This window comes from Poecile atricapillus, chromosome 33, assembly GCF_030490865.1.
Source record: "Poecile atricapillus isolate bPoeAtr1 chromosome 33, bPoeAtr1.hap1, whole genome shotgun sequence".
Taxonomy (NCBI): Eukaryota; Metazoa; Chordata; class Aves; order Passeriformes; family Paridae; genus Poecile; species Poecile atricapillus.
The window spans coordinates 251,322-265,317 of NC_081281.1; the positions used below are offsets into that span (position 1 = coordinate 251,322).

The following is a 13,996-nucleotide window of genomic DNA, read 5'->3' on the forward strand; positions in this document are numbered from 1 at the left end:
CCCCGCGGCCTTTACATGAAGGTGGGATTTTACTTGATTTATTTTAATTATTTTTTTTTGTTGGTTTTTAGTTGCCTCCATCGTACCTGTTTGATACCGGTGTGGGCTTCAGGATCTGCATAAAAAGTACCAAACCAGCCCTTGGCCGGTCCGTTCTTTCTCTCGCGTGCGCTCCGGACACCCCTGAGGGGACCCCGGGCCGAGCCCCCCCCTCCCTGCGGCTCCTCCCGCCCCCTCCTTGGTTCCGTCCTGTCTGCGGCGCTCCCGCACCCCCGGGCGAGTCCAACGCGGCTTTCGCGGGGGGAGGTCGTGGTTGAGCGCGGGCCGGGCCCGCCCTTGTCCCCGGTTCCGGCGGCGGCGGCGGAAGAGGCGGAGCCCGAGCCATGTCCGCGCGCGCCGGTTCGCGGCTGCTGCTGGCGGGAGCCCCGCGGCGACACCGGGTGCGCTCGGGACCCCCGGGACCCCCGCCCGCCCCCTCGGGGGGACCCCGCGCCGCCCCCGCCCCGCTCCCTGAGCCCCAAGGGCGACCGGTGACCCCCGGTGATCCCCGTCCGCAGGTGTCCGGCCCGGACCCCGAGCGCCTCCGGCTCTTCCAGCGGCTGCGGGCGGCGGCGGCGGCGGAGCAGTGCGATGGGCCCGGCGGCGGGGCCGGGGGCGGCCGCCTCCCCCCGGGGACCCCGATCCGCATCGCGCTGCCCGGCGGGCGCAGCCTGCCCGGCCGGGCCCTGCAAACCACCCCGTTCCAGGTGGCCGCGGAGCTCGGGTACGGCCCGAGGGCATCCCAGGGTGTCCCCAGGGTGTCCCCAGGGTGTCCCCGCACTGTCCTGTCGAGGTGCCCGTGCCCCTCAAGGTGTCCCCGCGAGGTTCTCGGGGTCTCCACAGTGTCCCTATGGTTCCCACAAGGTTCTTGGGGTTCCTGCTGTGTCCCCACGGTCCCCGAGATGCCCCAGAGCCCCCCAGGGTTTTTGGGGCCCCCACAGCATCTCCGCGGGCCGTCCCTGCAGGGCTGGCGCGGTGGAGGCGGCGCTGGTGGCCCGCGTGAACGGGACCCTCCAGGACCTGGACCGGCCACTGGAATGTGACAGCGACTTGGAGCTGCTGGACTTCTCCACAGCCGAGGGGCGGGAGGTGAGCCCGGGGGCCTGGGGTGCGGGAGCCGCTCCCCGCTGCCCTCACAGCCCGTGTCCCCCGTGCCCCCCGTGCCCCCCAGGCTTTCTGGCGCTCCAGTGCCTGTGTCCTGGGGGCGGTGGCGGAGCAGTTTTTCGGGGCGACGCTTTGCAGCACCCAGGCCACCGAGGACGGCTTCTTTTGCGATGTGCACATGGGCAGCAGGTAGGGCGGGGCACACGCGGTGCTGCGGGGCCCCGGTGTGTCCCCGGTGTGTCCCCGGTGTGTCCCCTGTGTGTCCCCAGCGTGTCCCCGTGTCCCTAGGACGGTGCAGAGCGCGGAGCTGCCGGCACTGGAGGAGGCCTGTGCCACCTTCGCCCGTGCCCGGCACCGCTTCGAGCGCCTCGAGGCCTCCTGCCAGCAGCTGGCTGAGCTGCTCAAGGTGCGACCCCCTCCCCAGAGCGTCCCCATCCCATCTTAGGGTGGGGTGTGGGAGGCCAGCCTGGGGACATTGGGCCCCTCCTGGCTGGGATCATCAACCGTGGTGATGCTGATCGGGACCGGTGTCACCCCCCCTTGTACCGCTGTCACCGCCTTGGTCCTTTGGCCCAGCACGGCTGCCACCCCTCTAATATCACCGAGCCCCCCTTCAGCTCATTGCTGTCCCTCCTCAGCACAACACCTTCCAGCTGCAGCAGCTCCAGGAGGTGACATCCCCTACGGCCACGGTCTATCGGTGAGCCTGGGGGACATGGGGGGGCCGTGGGTCACTGCAGCTGTCCCCACATCCATCCGTTCATCCCCCAGGTGCGGCCCCCTGCTCCAGCTCTGCCACGGGCCCCTGCTCCGGCACACGGGGCTGATCGGAGCCCTGCGTGTGCTCACGGTGGGTGTGGGGTGGGGTCCCTGGTTCCCGGCCCCACTGATGTCCCCTGTACGGGGGTGTGGGGTGGGGTCCCTGGTTCCCGGCCCCACTGATGTCCCCCGTACGGGGGTGTGGGGTGGGGTCCCCAGTTCCTGGCCCCACTGATGTCCCCCCGTACGGGGGTGTGGGGTGGGGTCCCCGGTTCCCGGCCCCACTGATGTCCCCCGTACGGGGGTGTGGGGTGGGGTCCCCGGTTCTTGGCCCCACTGATGTCCCCCCGTGCCCACAGAGCTCGGCTGCGCTGTGGGGGGGGGCTGGGGGCCAGTCCCTCCAGCGCGTGGCTGCCGTGGCCTTCCCCAGTGCCCAGGACCTGGAGCAGTGGGAGCGGGCACAGCACGAGGCGGCTCAGCGGGATCACCGCCGGATCGGGAAGGTGAGCCCTGCCAGGGGCTGGGGGTCCCTCACAGCCACAGAGATCCCCCCAGTAATGCCCTCCCTGCTGCAGGATCAGGAGCTCTTCTTCTTCCACAAGTTCAGCCCTGGCAGCTGCTTCTTCCTGCCCCGCGGCGCCCACGTCTACAACACCCTCGTGGACTTTATCCGGGTGCGGCTTCCCCTGACCCCGTTATCTCCCTGTCATCACACACCCAGACCCCTCTGCCTGCCCTGCACCCCATCTCTCCAAACACTTGCCCCCCAGTTCCTGCCCTGGTGGCCACAGCTCTGGCCCCTCCCAGTCCCTGCAGCCCCCATGGCCGATGCTGTGGGGCTGAGCTGACATTGTCCTGTCCCTGTCCCCGCAGAGCGAGTACCGGGCGAGGGGCTTCAGTGAGGTGGTGACCCCCAACCTGTTCAGCCCCCAGCTCTGGGAGCTCTCGGGGCACTGGCAGCACTACAGCCCCAACATCTTCTCTGTCCCGGCCACGCCTGAGACCCTCTCCCTCAAACCCATGAACTGCCCAGCCCACTGGTGAGTCAGGTGGCCCTGGGGTGCCTGAGGGGCTCCTGGGGGCACTGCCTGTCTCTCTGTCTGTCTGTCTGTCTGTCCCCAGCCTGATGTTCGCCCACCGGCCGCGCTCCTGGCGGGAGCTGCCCCTGCGCCTGGCGGATTTTGGGGTCCTGCACCGCAACGAGCCCCCCGGGACCCTGACAGGGCTGACGCGCGTCCGGCGCTTCCAGCAGGATGATGCCCACATTTTCTGCACACTGGAGCAGGTGTCTGTCCCCCTGACCCCTCCCTGTCCCCCCAGAACGTATCACCTGCCCCCCTGACACCCCTTTCCCAGCTGGAGAGCGAGATCGATTCCTCCCTGGATTTCATCCGGACCGTTTACGCCGTCCTGGGCTTTTCCTTCCGCCTGGCCCTGGCCACCCGTCCTGATGGGTTCCTGGGGGACCCCGAAACTTGGGATCGTGCTGAGCAGGTGGGATGAAGCCCCCTGTATCGAGTCCCCCATGCACTGTGCCCCCCTGACCCTCCCAACCCACCCCTGCAGCAGCTGGAGCAGAGCCTGCGGAAGTTTGGGCAGCCCTGGGAGCTGAGTCCGGGGGATGGCGCCTTTTATGGGCCCAAGGTGAGGCATTTTGGGGAGGGGGGATCCTTGAAGGGGGCAAACCAGGACCTTTCTGGAACCTCCCCTGCCCTTTATTCCCGACAGATTGATATCCGGATCCGGGATGCTCTGGGGCGGCACCATCAGTGCGGCACCATCCAGCTGGATTTCCAGATGCCCGAGAGATTCGAGCTGGAATATGCCAGGTATTGGGAGGGGGCCAGGATCGGGCTGGAGTTCCAGATTGTTGTGGAGGGATCAGGGTTGGGGCTAGGGGAGCAGGATTGGGATTGAGGAATGTCAGAAATGAGCAGGTAGAACTGGGGGTTAGGAGGGGTATCGGGATTGGGGTGGAGGGACAGAAATGGGGCTGGGGTCTCAGGATTTAGGGGCAGACATGGGGCTGAGGAGTGTCAGGATTGGGATGGGGAAGGTAGAATTGGGGATTTGGGGGGTGTCAGGACTGGGGCAAGGGATCCCCCTGCCCCCCTGACCCCCATTTCCCCCCCAGCCCGAGCGGGGGCCCGGCGCGGCCGGTGCTGATCCACCGGGCCGTGCTGGGCTCCGTGGAGCGCATGGTGGCCGTGCTGGCCGAGAGCTGCGGCGGGCGATGGTGAGGGGCTCCCCAAAAACACCCCATACCTCACCCCCAGTCCTACAGACAACTCCCAGTCCCAGTCCCCAGGGACGTTCCCAGCTCCCAGAAACAGCCCCAGTTATTTGGGCCCCCTCATCCCCGGTGTCACCCCTGTCCCAGGGTGCCCCATCTTGGGACAGGCTCTCCCTGGTTTTGGGAACACTCAATCCCCAGGACACTCTCTGGATTCCCAAGATACCTCCATCCTTGGGGCACCTCCATCCTGGGGACACCCTTAGGGCACCCCCTCCTTGTGTGCTCCCCCCTGTGCTCCCCAGTGTCCCCCAGTGACCCCTGGTGCCCCCCAGGCCGTTCTGGCTGTCCCCACTGCAGGCCATGGTCATCCCACAGACCCCCGAGGTTGAGGACTATGCCCGGGAGGTGAGTATGTGACCCACCCCTGTGCTCCTCCAGGACCCCCAAACCCCCCATACCATTCTCTATGTCCCCCACCCCCGTACCCCCAGTGCCCCCCAGCTCCCCACTGCTGCCGGGGTTCAGGTGCAGGCAGTGCTGAGGAGGGGGGGCCTCCTGGCTGACCTGGATGGGGACCCTGGGACCACCCTGGCACGGAAGATCCGCCGGGCCCAACTCGCCCACTACAACTTCCAGTTGGGTAAGGGTGGGGCATGACCTGCAGACCCCCAGAACCTCCCCGGCACCCCCCCTGGAGCCCCCCGGGACTGGCTGGACACCCCCATCCCCATCCTGGGTGCTGCTGGGGAGGAAAGCTGGGACCCTCCCCCTGGGAGCCCCCAGCACCCCTGTGAGACCCCCTCAGGAGTCTGCTGAAGCCCCTCCTGAGACCCCCTTGGGACTCCAGGAGCACTGTCCTCCCTTGGGACCCCGCTGAAATCCACTCAGGAACTCCCCAGGAGTGTTTTAGGGATCCCCACCCCCTTTGGGACCTTCTTTGAACCCCCCCCGGGACTGTTCTGGGACCCCCCGAGACCGTCCTGAGTTCCTGCCCTGGGACCCCCTCTGCACCCCAGGGCGGTGGGTGCTGCTCAGGGCTGGGGGTGCCTGGCTGGGGGTGCCTGTGCTGCCCGGGGGTCCCCGTGCCCCCCTGACGGCCGTGTCCCCGCAGTGGTGGGGCGGCGGGAGCGGGAGCGCGGCACCGTCAGCGTCCGGAGCCGGGAGAACCGGCAGCTCGGGGAGCTGGAGCTGCCCCGGCTGCTGCAGCGGCTGCGGGAGCTGAGGGACAGCCGCGTCCCCGACGCCGAGCAGCGCTTCTGAACGCCCCCCCTTCCCGGGGAGCACCCCCCAACTCAATAAACTGCTGTGAAACGTGCTGGGTGTTGTGGGGCCGGGGCAGCTCGGTGCTGGGGTGCTCCTGGAAGGTGGGGCAGGACCCTGGGGGAACCCCCCCAAACACCTGGATACCCGCGCCACAACGCTTGGGTTCCCGGATTCCGATTCCCGGGCTCATTCCCAGATTTCCGTTCCCACGTTCCCATTCCCGAGTTCCCCCCGGCACTTCTGGGTCCTTCCCGCCGGGATTTCCCCCCGCCCACGCCGAGGGGAAAGTGGGGGGGTTGCGCAAAGCCCGAGTCACCCTTGCGGTCGCCCTTGGGCAATCGGGGGGGGGCACGGGGCTGTTTTCTCCCCCCCAACACCTGCCCGGGCGTGTGGGCTCAGCCCCGGGTGGGATTCGATTCTCCCGGGATAGGACGGGACCCCCCCGCCCGGGATCCCCCTGTCCTTCGGTGACCAAGGCCGTGGCCCTGGGGACATGAGCTGGGTGATCCCTCTCCGGGGGTCCCTCTCTGCGCTGCCCTTCAGCCCCCCCAGCGCCGGGGGTGACTCAGTGGGCGGGGGCCCCAAAACGGGGCAAAACCCGCAAAAATGTGGTCTGACCGCTTCCCCCTACAGTGACGCAAGGGGGGGGGGGGGGGGCTGGGGCCCCCAGAGGGGGATTCGGGGCCACCAGGGTGGGGACAGGACCACCGGGGTGGGGACAGGGCTGTCGCAGTGTCCGCAGCCTGGTTGGGGTCGGGGTTACGACCCGGGTCCTGTTTGGGGGTGCAGGAGCCAGCGCAGCCCCCCGGGGTCCCCCTCCCGGCTCCGCCGCGACGTCAGGCCGTGACTCAGCCCCGCGGGATGTGGCCCCACGCCCGAGCCGGCCCTTCATAAGGCGGCGGAGCCGGCGGTGACCCTACACAGCCCGACGCCATGGCGGCCTTCGGCCTCCTCCTCCTCCTCCTCAGCGCCGCCGGTGAGTCCCCGCCGTCCCCACCCAGGGCCCCTCTGCACGGCTGGGCCCTCCCGAACTCTCGGGACCCTTCCCGAACTCCCGGATCCCTTCCCCAGACACTTGGATCCCCTTCCTAAAAACCTGAGATTCCGCACAGAGACTTGGGGCCCCTTCCCGCACTCCTGGGACCCTTTCCCGGACGCTTGGATCCGTGTCCCAAACTCCTAGGTCCCACCTGGGACACCTGGGATCCTGCCCAGGTATTTGGGACACCTCCACGGACACCTGGATCCCCACCCGCAAGTCAGGGCTCCCCTCCCCGGATGTCGGGGCCGCTGCCCACACACCTGGATCCCTCCCAAATGCCTGGAGGTTCCTGTTCCGAACACCTGCATCCCCTCCTGGGTGCCTGTGTCCCCTTCACGAGCACCTGGGGCCCCTCCTGAGCGTCGGGGTCCCCTTCCCAAACACCTGGGCCCCCTCTCCGTTATGGAGCTCGAAGCCCACAGGTCTAGGAAGGTCCCAGCTTGCTGTTCCATGGGTGGGGGGACAGAGGGGGTGACCCTGCTGACCCCTGGTATCCCCCATGGGTGACAGCGGCGGCCTCGGGGCAGCTGCAGCAGGTGGAACAGGAGAGCCTGGACCTGCGGCCCCCCAACATCAAACAAGGTGAGGGGAGAGACGGGGGCACCCAGGGGTGGGGGACAAAGGGGGACAGCAGGACTGGAGACGGGGGGACGCTCAGGTGGGGCTATGGATGGGGGGGACACGGGGGGTCAGGGCAGGGGGCGGAGGGACACGGTGATGCAGAAGCGGGGCTTGGATGGTGGGGACAAGGGGTGGGAATGACATGGGGACAGCGAGGGTTGGGCACTGGAGTGCGACAGCACGGCGTGGGACACGGACACAGGGACCCAATGGGGAGAGGGGGGACACGCGGGGACACCCCCGCCGTGTGCCCACCCCCTCCCTTTTGCAGTGCTGCAGCAGGAGCAGGACCTCGAGGTGCCCCCCGACATCCTGGTGGGGGGGGCCATGGGCGCTCCGCGCAGCCCCCCGCTCTGGGGCAGCGCCCTGGACGGGTTCCCCCCCGCCTGGCCCGTGGCCGACGCCGTCACCCGGCACTGCCGCGACCCCCCGACGCTGCCGCCGCCGCTGCTGCTGCCCCCGAACGCCTTCGCCCACCTGCGCCGGCAGGCGGCCGCGCTGGCCGCGCTGCGGCCCCGGCTGAACGACTGCTGCCGGCAGCACAGCCCGCTGCCCTGCGCCCGCCGCGCTGTGAGCCGGGGACACCGCGGGGACACGGCGGGGACACGGCGGGGACACGGCGGGGACACCGCGGGGGGCGGGATGTGGGGCAGGGAGACACTCTGAGGGACACGGAGAAGATGCGAGCACTCTGGGGCAGGGATAACGCGGGGACAACGCGGAGGGGGAGACAATACCGGGAGGGGGCACGGGGGGGACGTTGTGTCCGGGAGGACTCGGGGTGACACCGAGGGGGCTCTGCCCCCGCTGCCCCGCAGTGGAAGGACGTGCTGGACGGGTTCTGCACGGATGAGTTCGGGGTGAAGACGCGGCAGTTCCACTGCTGCCACCGGCACGGGGCCGCGCGGCGCCGCTGCTTCGCCCAGGAGACCCCGGCCCCCACCTGGGACCCCAGCCCCGCCTGGGACCCCAACGTCGCCTGGGACCTGGTCACCGAGCCCCCCTTTCCCCCCGGCGAGCCCACGGCCGCCAACCTGGGCAACATCTGCGGGCTGCGGGCGCTGCGCCCCGGAGCCCCCGGCCCCGGCGGCCGCTCCGGGCCCCGCGTCCGGCTGCGGGTCCGGCTGGAGCACGAGTACGGCCGCTGCTGCCGCAACGAGAGCCTGAGCTGCGCCCACAGCGCCGTGAGTGGGGGGACACGGGCCGGGGGGACGAGGCTGCGAGGGAAGGTCGCGGTGCTGAGGGACCCCGGGCGTTTGGGAGGTGTCAAAGGACTGGGGAGGGGCAGGTATCCGGGAAAAGGTGTTTGGGAAAGGGACGAGGTGTTTGGGCTGGCGCTCCGGTATCCGGGGAGGGGCCCCACGTGCCCCGGGAATGACCCATGTGCCCGGAGCGTGACCCTGACACTCAGAGGCCGGGAAGGCTCCCAGGTATCCGGGAAGGTGACAAACGTGCTAGGGAGGGACCCCGGCGTCCGGGGAGGGGACGGAAGTGTCCCAGGGATGACCCAGGTGTTCAGGGCTTGGGCGGAGCCAGTGTCCGGGCGACCCCGACCCCAATTTCTCCTGCGCAGTGGCTGAAGGGGCTGAATCGGTTCTGCCGGGAAGAGGCATCGGTGAAGACGGCGCAGCACCGGTGCTGCCAGCGGGGGGGTGCCCGGGCCCGGGGCCGCTGCTTCGCCGCCGCCGCCCCGCACCCCGAGTACGACCGGGAACTGCACAACGTGAGCCTGGCCCGGCCCGGCCCGGGCCTGCTGCGCTCGCTCTGCGGCCCCACGCGGCTCTTCACACAGAGGTGGGTGACCCCAGGGCAGCCCCGGGGGGACACCGCAGCTCTGCAGCGCTCCTCATCCCCATCCCAGCCGCCGGGGACTCCCCCTTGCTCCGGCACCCCTTTCAGGGAGGAGACGGAGCAGGGCGCCTGCCCCCCTTGAGCCCCTTGGCGGTGACCCCTTGGCGTTCACAGCCGTGTCCTGTCCGCAGGCGGCCGGTACCGGAGCTGCTGGGGGCCGTGACGGCCGCGTGCTGCCCGCTGCCCCCCCAGGAACGCGGCCCCTGTGCCCGGGAGCAGGTGAGTGACCAAAGGGGTCGGGGCGCTGGGGGACCCCCCCCAGCCACCCTGACCCCCGTCCCCACTGCCCACAGCTGTCCCAGGGCATCGCCACGCTCTGTGCCACCCCCCGGGATGCCTGGCGGGACCCCCAGGGCTGCTGCTCGTGGGAGGAGCCCGAGCGGCGCCGCTGCTTCGACAACACCTACCTGAGCCAGGTGACCCTGGGGGCCGCCGTGCCCCCCCCGCCCCCCGGAGATGAGGAGTGAATCCCCCACAGCATGAGGGAACAATAAAAATGCTGCGGTGTCACCTCTGAGTGTCCCTGATTTTTCGGTTCATGGAACTTCCTTATGCCTCACTGTCTCCATTGTTTCAGGGCCCCCCCAGGCCTCGGTGTCCCCCTCGGGGCCCCATTCCGGGGTGTGCCGGGGTGTGGGTGGATGTTGGGGTGTTTGCACTGTTGGGGTGTGTCAGGCCTGCTGTGATACCTGTGTTTGGTTTTGGGGTGTGCTGTGGTCACCACGCTCACCCACACAGGGCACACTTGGCCCCCCCAGGGGTCTCTGTGCACCTCTTCCCTGCATTCTTGTGGGCCCACAGTGTCACTGTCACTTGTGTCCCCCCCATGGCCATGATCCCAGGAGGTCCCCAAATCCCTGCATCCCCCAGGGTGCTGCCCCAGCCATGGCTGACAGTCCCTGGGAAGAGATGCTGGTCCCTGGGGAGTGTTTGGGGGACTCTGATGGGGCTGGGGGCATCCTGTGGATCCATCCATCCATCTGTCCTTCCCTGTGTCCTTCCTAGAACCACCCCCTCCGCAGATATTCCCAAAACTCCTCAGCAGTTCTCTCCCTGTTCTGCCTCACATGGGGCTCCTTGCCCCTTTGGGAAAAGGAAGAATTTCTCCCATCCCTGTGGCTGTTTCCCAGCACAAAGCAAACCAGTCCAAGCCTTATTCCCATTTTTAGTTGAAAAATAAAGTCACATCATTCTCAGCAACCTCCACTGGGATAGAGGGTGGAGGGAGAGGGATCTATGTTCTCCACTGGGAATATCCCACCTCCACCCCAGTGTTCCTGAGGCAGAGGCTGCTGTGGAACCTGTTTCCTGAAGCATGCCTGGGTGGACTGGCCTTGGATCTAGCCAAGCACAGTCCATGGGAAGGCAGAAGCCAGCATGGCAAAATGTGGAAAACAGAGTTGAGGGGGGCTCATCCCCTACTCCCTGCAGGTGGAAGAGGAGTGTCTCTCCCCTTCCCAGGGGAAATTTCTCACGGAGACAAAGAATTCCCCCTGGGAGCACCGTCATCTTTGAGACTGGGAGGGAGGAGGCCAAGCTGAAGGCAGGGCAGTGGGCAGGGAAGGGCTGGGCGTGCTCCTCACATCTTGGGGAAGCTGGCCAGGTTGGCCACGCCACAGGCGTTGTTCATGTTGCGGGCTAGGAGGACGTAGCCCTTGTTGCCCCATTCCTCGCCCCAGCTGGAGGGTGGAAAAGCAGAGCCTGAGCCTCTGGAAGTGCCCCAGACACCTGTGATTCCCAAGCCATCCCGATCCCACAGTACCAAGAACAGTACCTGTTCTTGATGATCCAGTGCTTGGTGCCCTTCTGTGCCCCGTAGCCCACGGCCAGCACGGCGTGGTTGATGTTCTCAGCGTTGCAGCTCTCGTCGTAGTACACACCTTGGGGACACAGCCGGTGTCACCGGGCACGCCTCAGGCCCCCGAGCAGCCCCACGGCCCCTGATCTCCCCCCAGCCCCTCACCCCGGCTGTAGAACTGGAAGGAGGGCAGGCTGGCGTCGATGCCCACGGAGATGGGACCAATCCGGGCCACCGCCCTCTTCAGAGCCTTCTCATTCCCTTCGGGAATCTCACGGTAGCCACGGCACTTGGCCGCCTTCCCAGTGGGGCTGTACATGCAGCTCTCGTCCTGTGTGGGGCCGGGAAGGTGGAGGTGAGATGGGGACGGGAGGGATGGAGGGGGATTTGGGGCTGTTCCCCCTCACACCTGGCCAATGTAGGGATAGGAGTCCTCGGAGTCGATGCCGCGGTTCTGCCGCACGTACTCGAAGGCGTTGGTCATGTACCCGCCCCCGCAGCCATCGTTGTTAGCCACACAGTCCACCAGGTTTTGGGGGCTGAGGGACAGCAGCTTCCCTGTTTTCCTCTTCAGCTGCCCCTCCAGGGCACCCACCGAGCTGAAAGCCCAGCACGAGCCACACTGGCCCTGTGGGGAGACAACAGGTGACACCAGGGTGACACCAGGGTGACACCAGGGTGACCCCATGCTCCAGGCACACCCGTCTTACCTGGTTCTTGACAGGGGTCACGTAGCCTTTCTTGCGCCAGTCCATGGCAGCCGGGGCTCTCTCGGTCCAGTCGGGGACAAAGAGCGTCTCGTTGTGACGTTGGTGACCAGGGGGCACCTTCAGCCCGGTCATTGTCCTCACCACCTCCTCGCTGGTCTGGGGAAGGAGCCCCGGTGGGTGAGCAGGCGGGGGGCAGCACCCACAGGTGCTCAGCCCCACTCTGTCCCCTCCCAGGGACACCCACCATGTCACCCAGGTGGTTCATGGCCAGCTCGAAGGTGTGGATGCCCAGGGCATGCTCCAGGTTGTGGGTGTTGATGTATTTGAGGTTCTTCTCCCAAATCAGCCTCCGCGTCAGCTCGTCCTCCTGCACCGTGGGGCAAGATGATGCTGGGCCAGGGGTCCTGCCTGCGCCCCCCACCCTCGGGACATCCTTGTCCCACCCTGGGGACGTCACTGGGGGTCCCAAGCACCACCCCCCGTACCTTGCCATTGTACTGCTTGCGGTGGGTTTTTTTCCAGAGCTCCCACTGCGCATCCAGTTCCCGCTCCGGGTGCAACTGGGCCAGCGCCGCAGGGACCAGCAGCGCCAGCAGCAAGGGCCACCACATCCTGGGGACCAGCTGAACACTGGGGACGGGGAGAGCCTGAGCCAGGGGGGCCGGGTGGAGGCAGGATGCTGTGCCCACCCTCCTGTGGACCTGGGACCCCCTGCCAGCCCTGGCCGGGACCGGGGACCCCTCCCTCCCCCGATTTGGGGCCAGGACACCCCCGCGGGCAGCGCTGGCCGGGCGCCGGCATCACATGAGCCGGGACAGCCGGTTCCCGTTACCGCAGCCCGAAGCCGGGGGGGATTTTGGGGTGCAGAGGGTGCAGGAGGGGGGACGTCCCAGCGATCCTGCCCCTCCCTGGCTTCACCCAGCGCCCCCAGCCCCTCGCTGGGGAACAGGAACTTGGGACACTTCCCCGAGCCGGGGGCCCCCGCGCCCGCTGGACGTAAAGTGCCTCAGTTTCCCTTTTTGTGCCTCCGAGGGTCCCGATTCCCTCCCGTTCCCACTGGGATCGATTTCCCTGGGGAAGAAGCCACCCGCCCCCTCCCTGGGTGTCCTGGGGACCCCTCCCCGCCGCTTACCCAGCACGGAGCCGTCGGTGGGAGCGCCGGGACGGGGCCTGCGGGAGCCGCGGCCGCTGCGCTTTTATCCTGCTGGATTGAGGAAGTTCGGAGGCAGCCGGAAAATTTTGGCAGGCATCGGGCTTGGATGGGCTGGAGGGAAGGAGGGGACGGGGAGGGGGGACGCGGGGGCTGCCCCCGGCTTCACGTGGTGCTGCGGGAGGAGCTGAGTCAGCCCCGGCGCGGGGCTGGCGGCGGGTCCTGCCCGGGACATCCTCCTGTCCCGGGGACGTTCTCCTGTCCCCGGGACGTTCTCCTGTCCCCGGGACATCCTCCCGTCCCCGGGACATCCTCCCGTCCCCGGAACGTTCTCCTGTCCCCGGGACAATCTCCCGTCCCCGGAAAGTTCTCCTGTCCCCGGAACGTTCTCCTGTCCCGGGGACGTTCTCCTGTCCCGGGGACGTTCTCCTGTCCCCGGGACATCCTCCCGTCCCCGGAACGTTCTCCTGTCCCGGGGACGTTCTCCTGTCCCGGGGACGTTCTCCTGTCCCCGGGATGTCCTCCCGTCCCCGGAACGTTCTCCTGACCCGGGGACGTTCTCCTGTCCCCGGAACGTTCTCCTGTCCCCGGGATGTCCCCCCACCCCAGCATCCTGCCCTGGGGACACGCTCCTGTCCCGGCACCCCACCCTGGGGAACATCCAGTGTCCCCAAGTCCTGCCCGTGGCCGAATCGGATGGGGCTGAGCACCCACTCCCTTCAGGAGCAGCGGGACGGGCAGCTCGGGGACATCGTGTGACAGCAGGGACAGAGGACAGCACCCCACCTCTGTCCCCAGTGTCCCCAGCCCGGTCCCCCTGCAGTGACCGTCACCTCGTCACGCGGCTCCTGCCAGGACAGGGCAGAAGGTCCCGGTGGCACCAGTGCCCCGTCCCAGACATGTCACATTGGGGACATCAACTCATCATCATCATCACCATCATCATCACCATCATCATCATCACTCTCCATCCACGGGAGCAAGGATGGATCATCCCGGGACGGGAGAGGGGCGAGGGGGATGGAGCAGCACCAAGATGGGGGTGCGTCCCTGTCACCCCTTCCCAGGGGGGTCCCCAGCAGAGGGGTCACCCCCGTGTGACCTGAGCCCTGTGGGGACGGGGGCTGAGTCACCCGGGGCTCCAGGGCAGGATCAGCGCCGGCAGCACGAGGCCCTGACGTGGCACTGAGTGACCGGGAACCGAGGGAGCCACGGGGGGGGAATAACGGGATCTGGGGGACAAAACAGGGAGGGGAGGGGGATTTGGGGACATTCCTCCAAGATGGGGACAGAAAGAGGCAGAAATGAGACAAAGGTTCTAAAAAGGGAAAACCTCTTGTTGGAAAAACTCTGCAGCCCAGAATCCACGGGAGCCGAGGGACCTGGGGCTGGGACACCCTCGAGGGGTTCAGCTCCTGCCCCG

General features: G+C 67.8%; 3 protein-coding genes across 4 annotated transcripts; 2 read left to right on the forward strand and 1 right to left on the reverse strand.

The window, feature by feature from the left end:
* The first annotated feature begins 296 nt into the window (after positions 1–296).
* On the forward strand, positions 297–5,453 carry TARS2 (threonyl-tRNA synthetase 2, mitochondrial). Its single transcript, XM_058860755.1, has 18 exons — positions 297–440; positions 558–763; positions 1,005–1,128; positions 1,211–1,332; positions 1,432–1,549; positions 1,782–1,843; positions 1,915–1,993; positions 2,262–2,405; positions 2,478–2,576; positions 2,776–2,942; positions 3,025–3,187; positions 3,259–3,396; positions 3,469–3,546; positions 3,631–3,731; positions 4,037–4,138; positions 4,471–4,543; positions 4,664–4,778; positions 5,250–5,453. The coding sequence occupies exons 1-18, from the start codon at positions 384–386 to the stop codon at positions 5,396–5,398; spliced, it is 2,097 nt and encodes a 698-aa protein (XP_058716738.1). The 5' UTR covers positions 297–383; the 3' UTR covers positions 5,399–5,453.
* Positions 5,454–6,110: 657 nt separating this feature from the next.
* On the forward strand, positions 6,111–9,433 carry ECM1 (extracellular matrix protein 1). The gene is made up of 7 exons (XM_058860772.1): positions 6,111–6,377; positions 6,954–7,025; positions 7,336–7,634; positions 7,883–8,248; positions 8,638–8,858; positions 9,047–9,134; positions 9,209–9,433. The coding sequence occupies exons 1-7, from the start codon at positions 6,335–6,337 to the stop codon at positions 9,380–9,382; spliced, it is 1,263 nt and encodes a 420-aa protein (XP_058716755.1). The 5' UTR covers positions 6,111–6,334; the 3' UTR covers positions 9,383–9,433.
* A 612-nt stretch (positions 9,434–10,045) lies between these two features.
* CTSK (cathepsin K) lies at positions 10,046–13,032 on the reverse strand. Of its 2 annotated transcripts, XM_058860769.1 has the most exons (9): positions 12,902–13,032; positions 12,556–12,828; positions 11,909–12,053; positions 11,668–11,790; positions 11,424–11,579; positions 11,123–11,341; positions 10,879–11,044; positions 10,690–10,795; positions 10,046–10,594 (listed from the first exon to the last, which is right to left on the reverse strand). In XM_058860769.1, the coding sequence occupies exons 1-9, from the start codon at positions 13,015–13,017 to the stop codon at positions 10,495–10,497; spliced, it is 1,404 nt and encodes a 467-aa protein (XP_058716752.1). In that variant the 5' UTR covers positions 13,018–13,032; the 3' UTR covers positions 10,046–10,494. The 2 variants fall into 2 exon arrangements, with proteins under 2 accessions (XP_058716752.1, XP_058716751.1); XM_058860768.1 differs by lacking the exon at positions 12,902–13,032 and having other exon boundaries at positions 12,556–12,899.
* Positions 13,033–13,996: the final 964 nt, after the last annotated feature.

Coding starts and splice junctions, on each gene's coding strand:
- ECM1 (XM_058860772.1), top strand. CDS start 6,335: ATGGCGGCCTTCGGCCTCCTCCTCCTCCTCCTCAGCGCCGCCG. Junction 7,026..7,335: donor GCCCCCCAACATCAAACAAG/GTGAGGGGAGAG, acceptor TCCCTTTTGCAG/TGCTGCAGCAGGAGCAGGAC. Junction 7,635..7,882: donor TGCCCTGCGCCCGCCGCGCT/GTGAGCCGGGGA, acceptor GCTGCCCCGCAG/TGGAAGGACGTGCTGGACGG.
- TARS2 (XM_058860755.1), top strand. CDS start 384: ATGTCCGCGCGCGCCGGTTCGCGGCTGCTGCTGGCGGGAGCCCCGCGG. Junction 2,406..2,477: donor ATCACCGCCGGATCGGGAAG/GTGAGCCCTGCC, acceptor TCCCTGCTGCAG/GATCAGGAGCTCTTCTTCTT. Junction 3,188..3,258: donor TTTTCTGCACACTGGAGCAG/GTGTCTGTCCCC, acceptor CCCCTTTCCCAG/CTGGAGAGCGAGATCGATTC.
- CTSK (XM_058860769.1), bottom strand. CDS start 13,017: ATGTCCCGGGGACAGGAGAACGTCCCCGGGACAGGAGAACGTCCCCGG. Junction 12,054..12,555: donor CACCGACGGCTCCGTGCTGG/GTAAGCGGCGGG, acceptor CCCCGTCCCCAG/TGTTCAGCTGGTCCCCAGGA. Junction 11,791..11,908: donor GCAAGCAGTACAATGGCAAG/GTACGGGGGGTG, acceptor CCCACGGTGCAG/GAGGACGAGCTGACGCGGAG.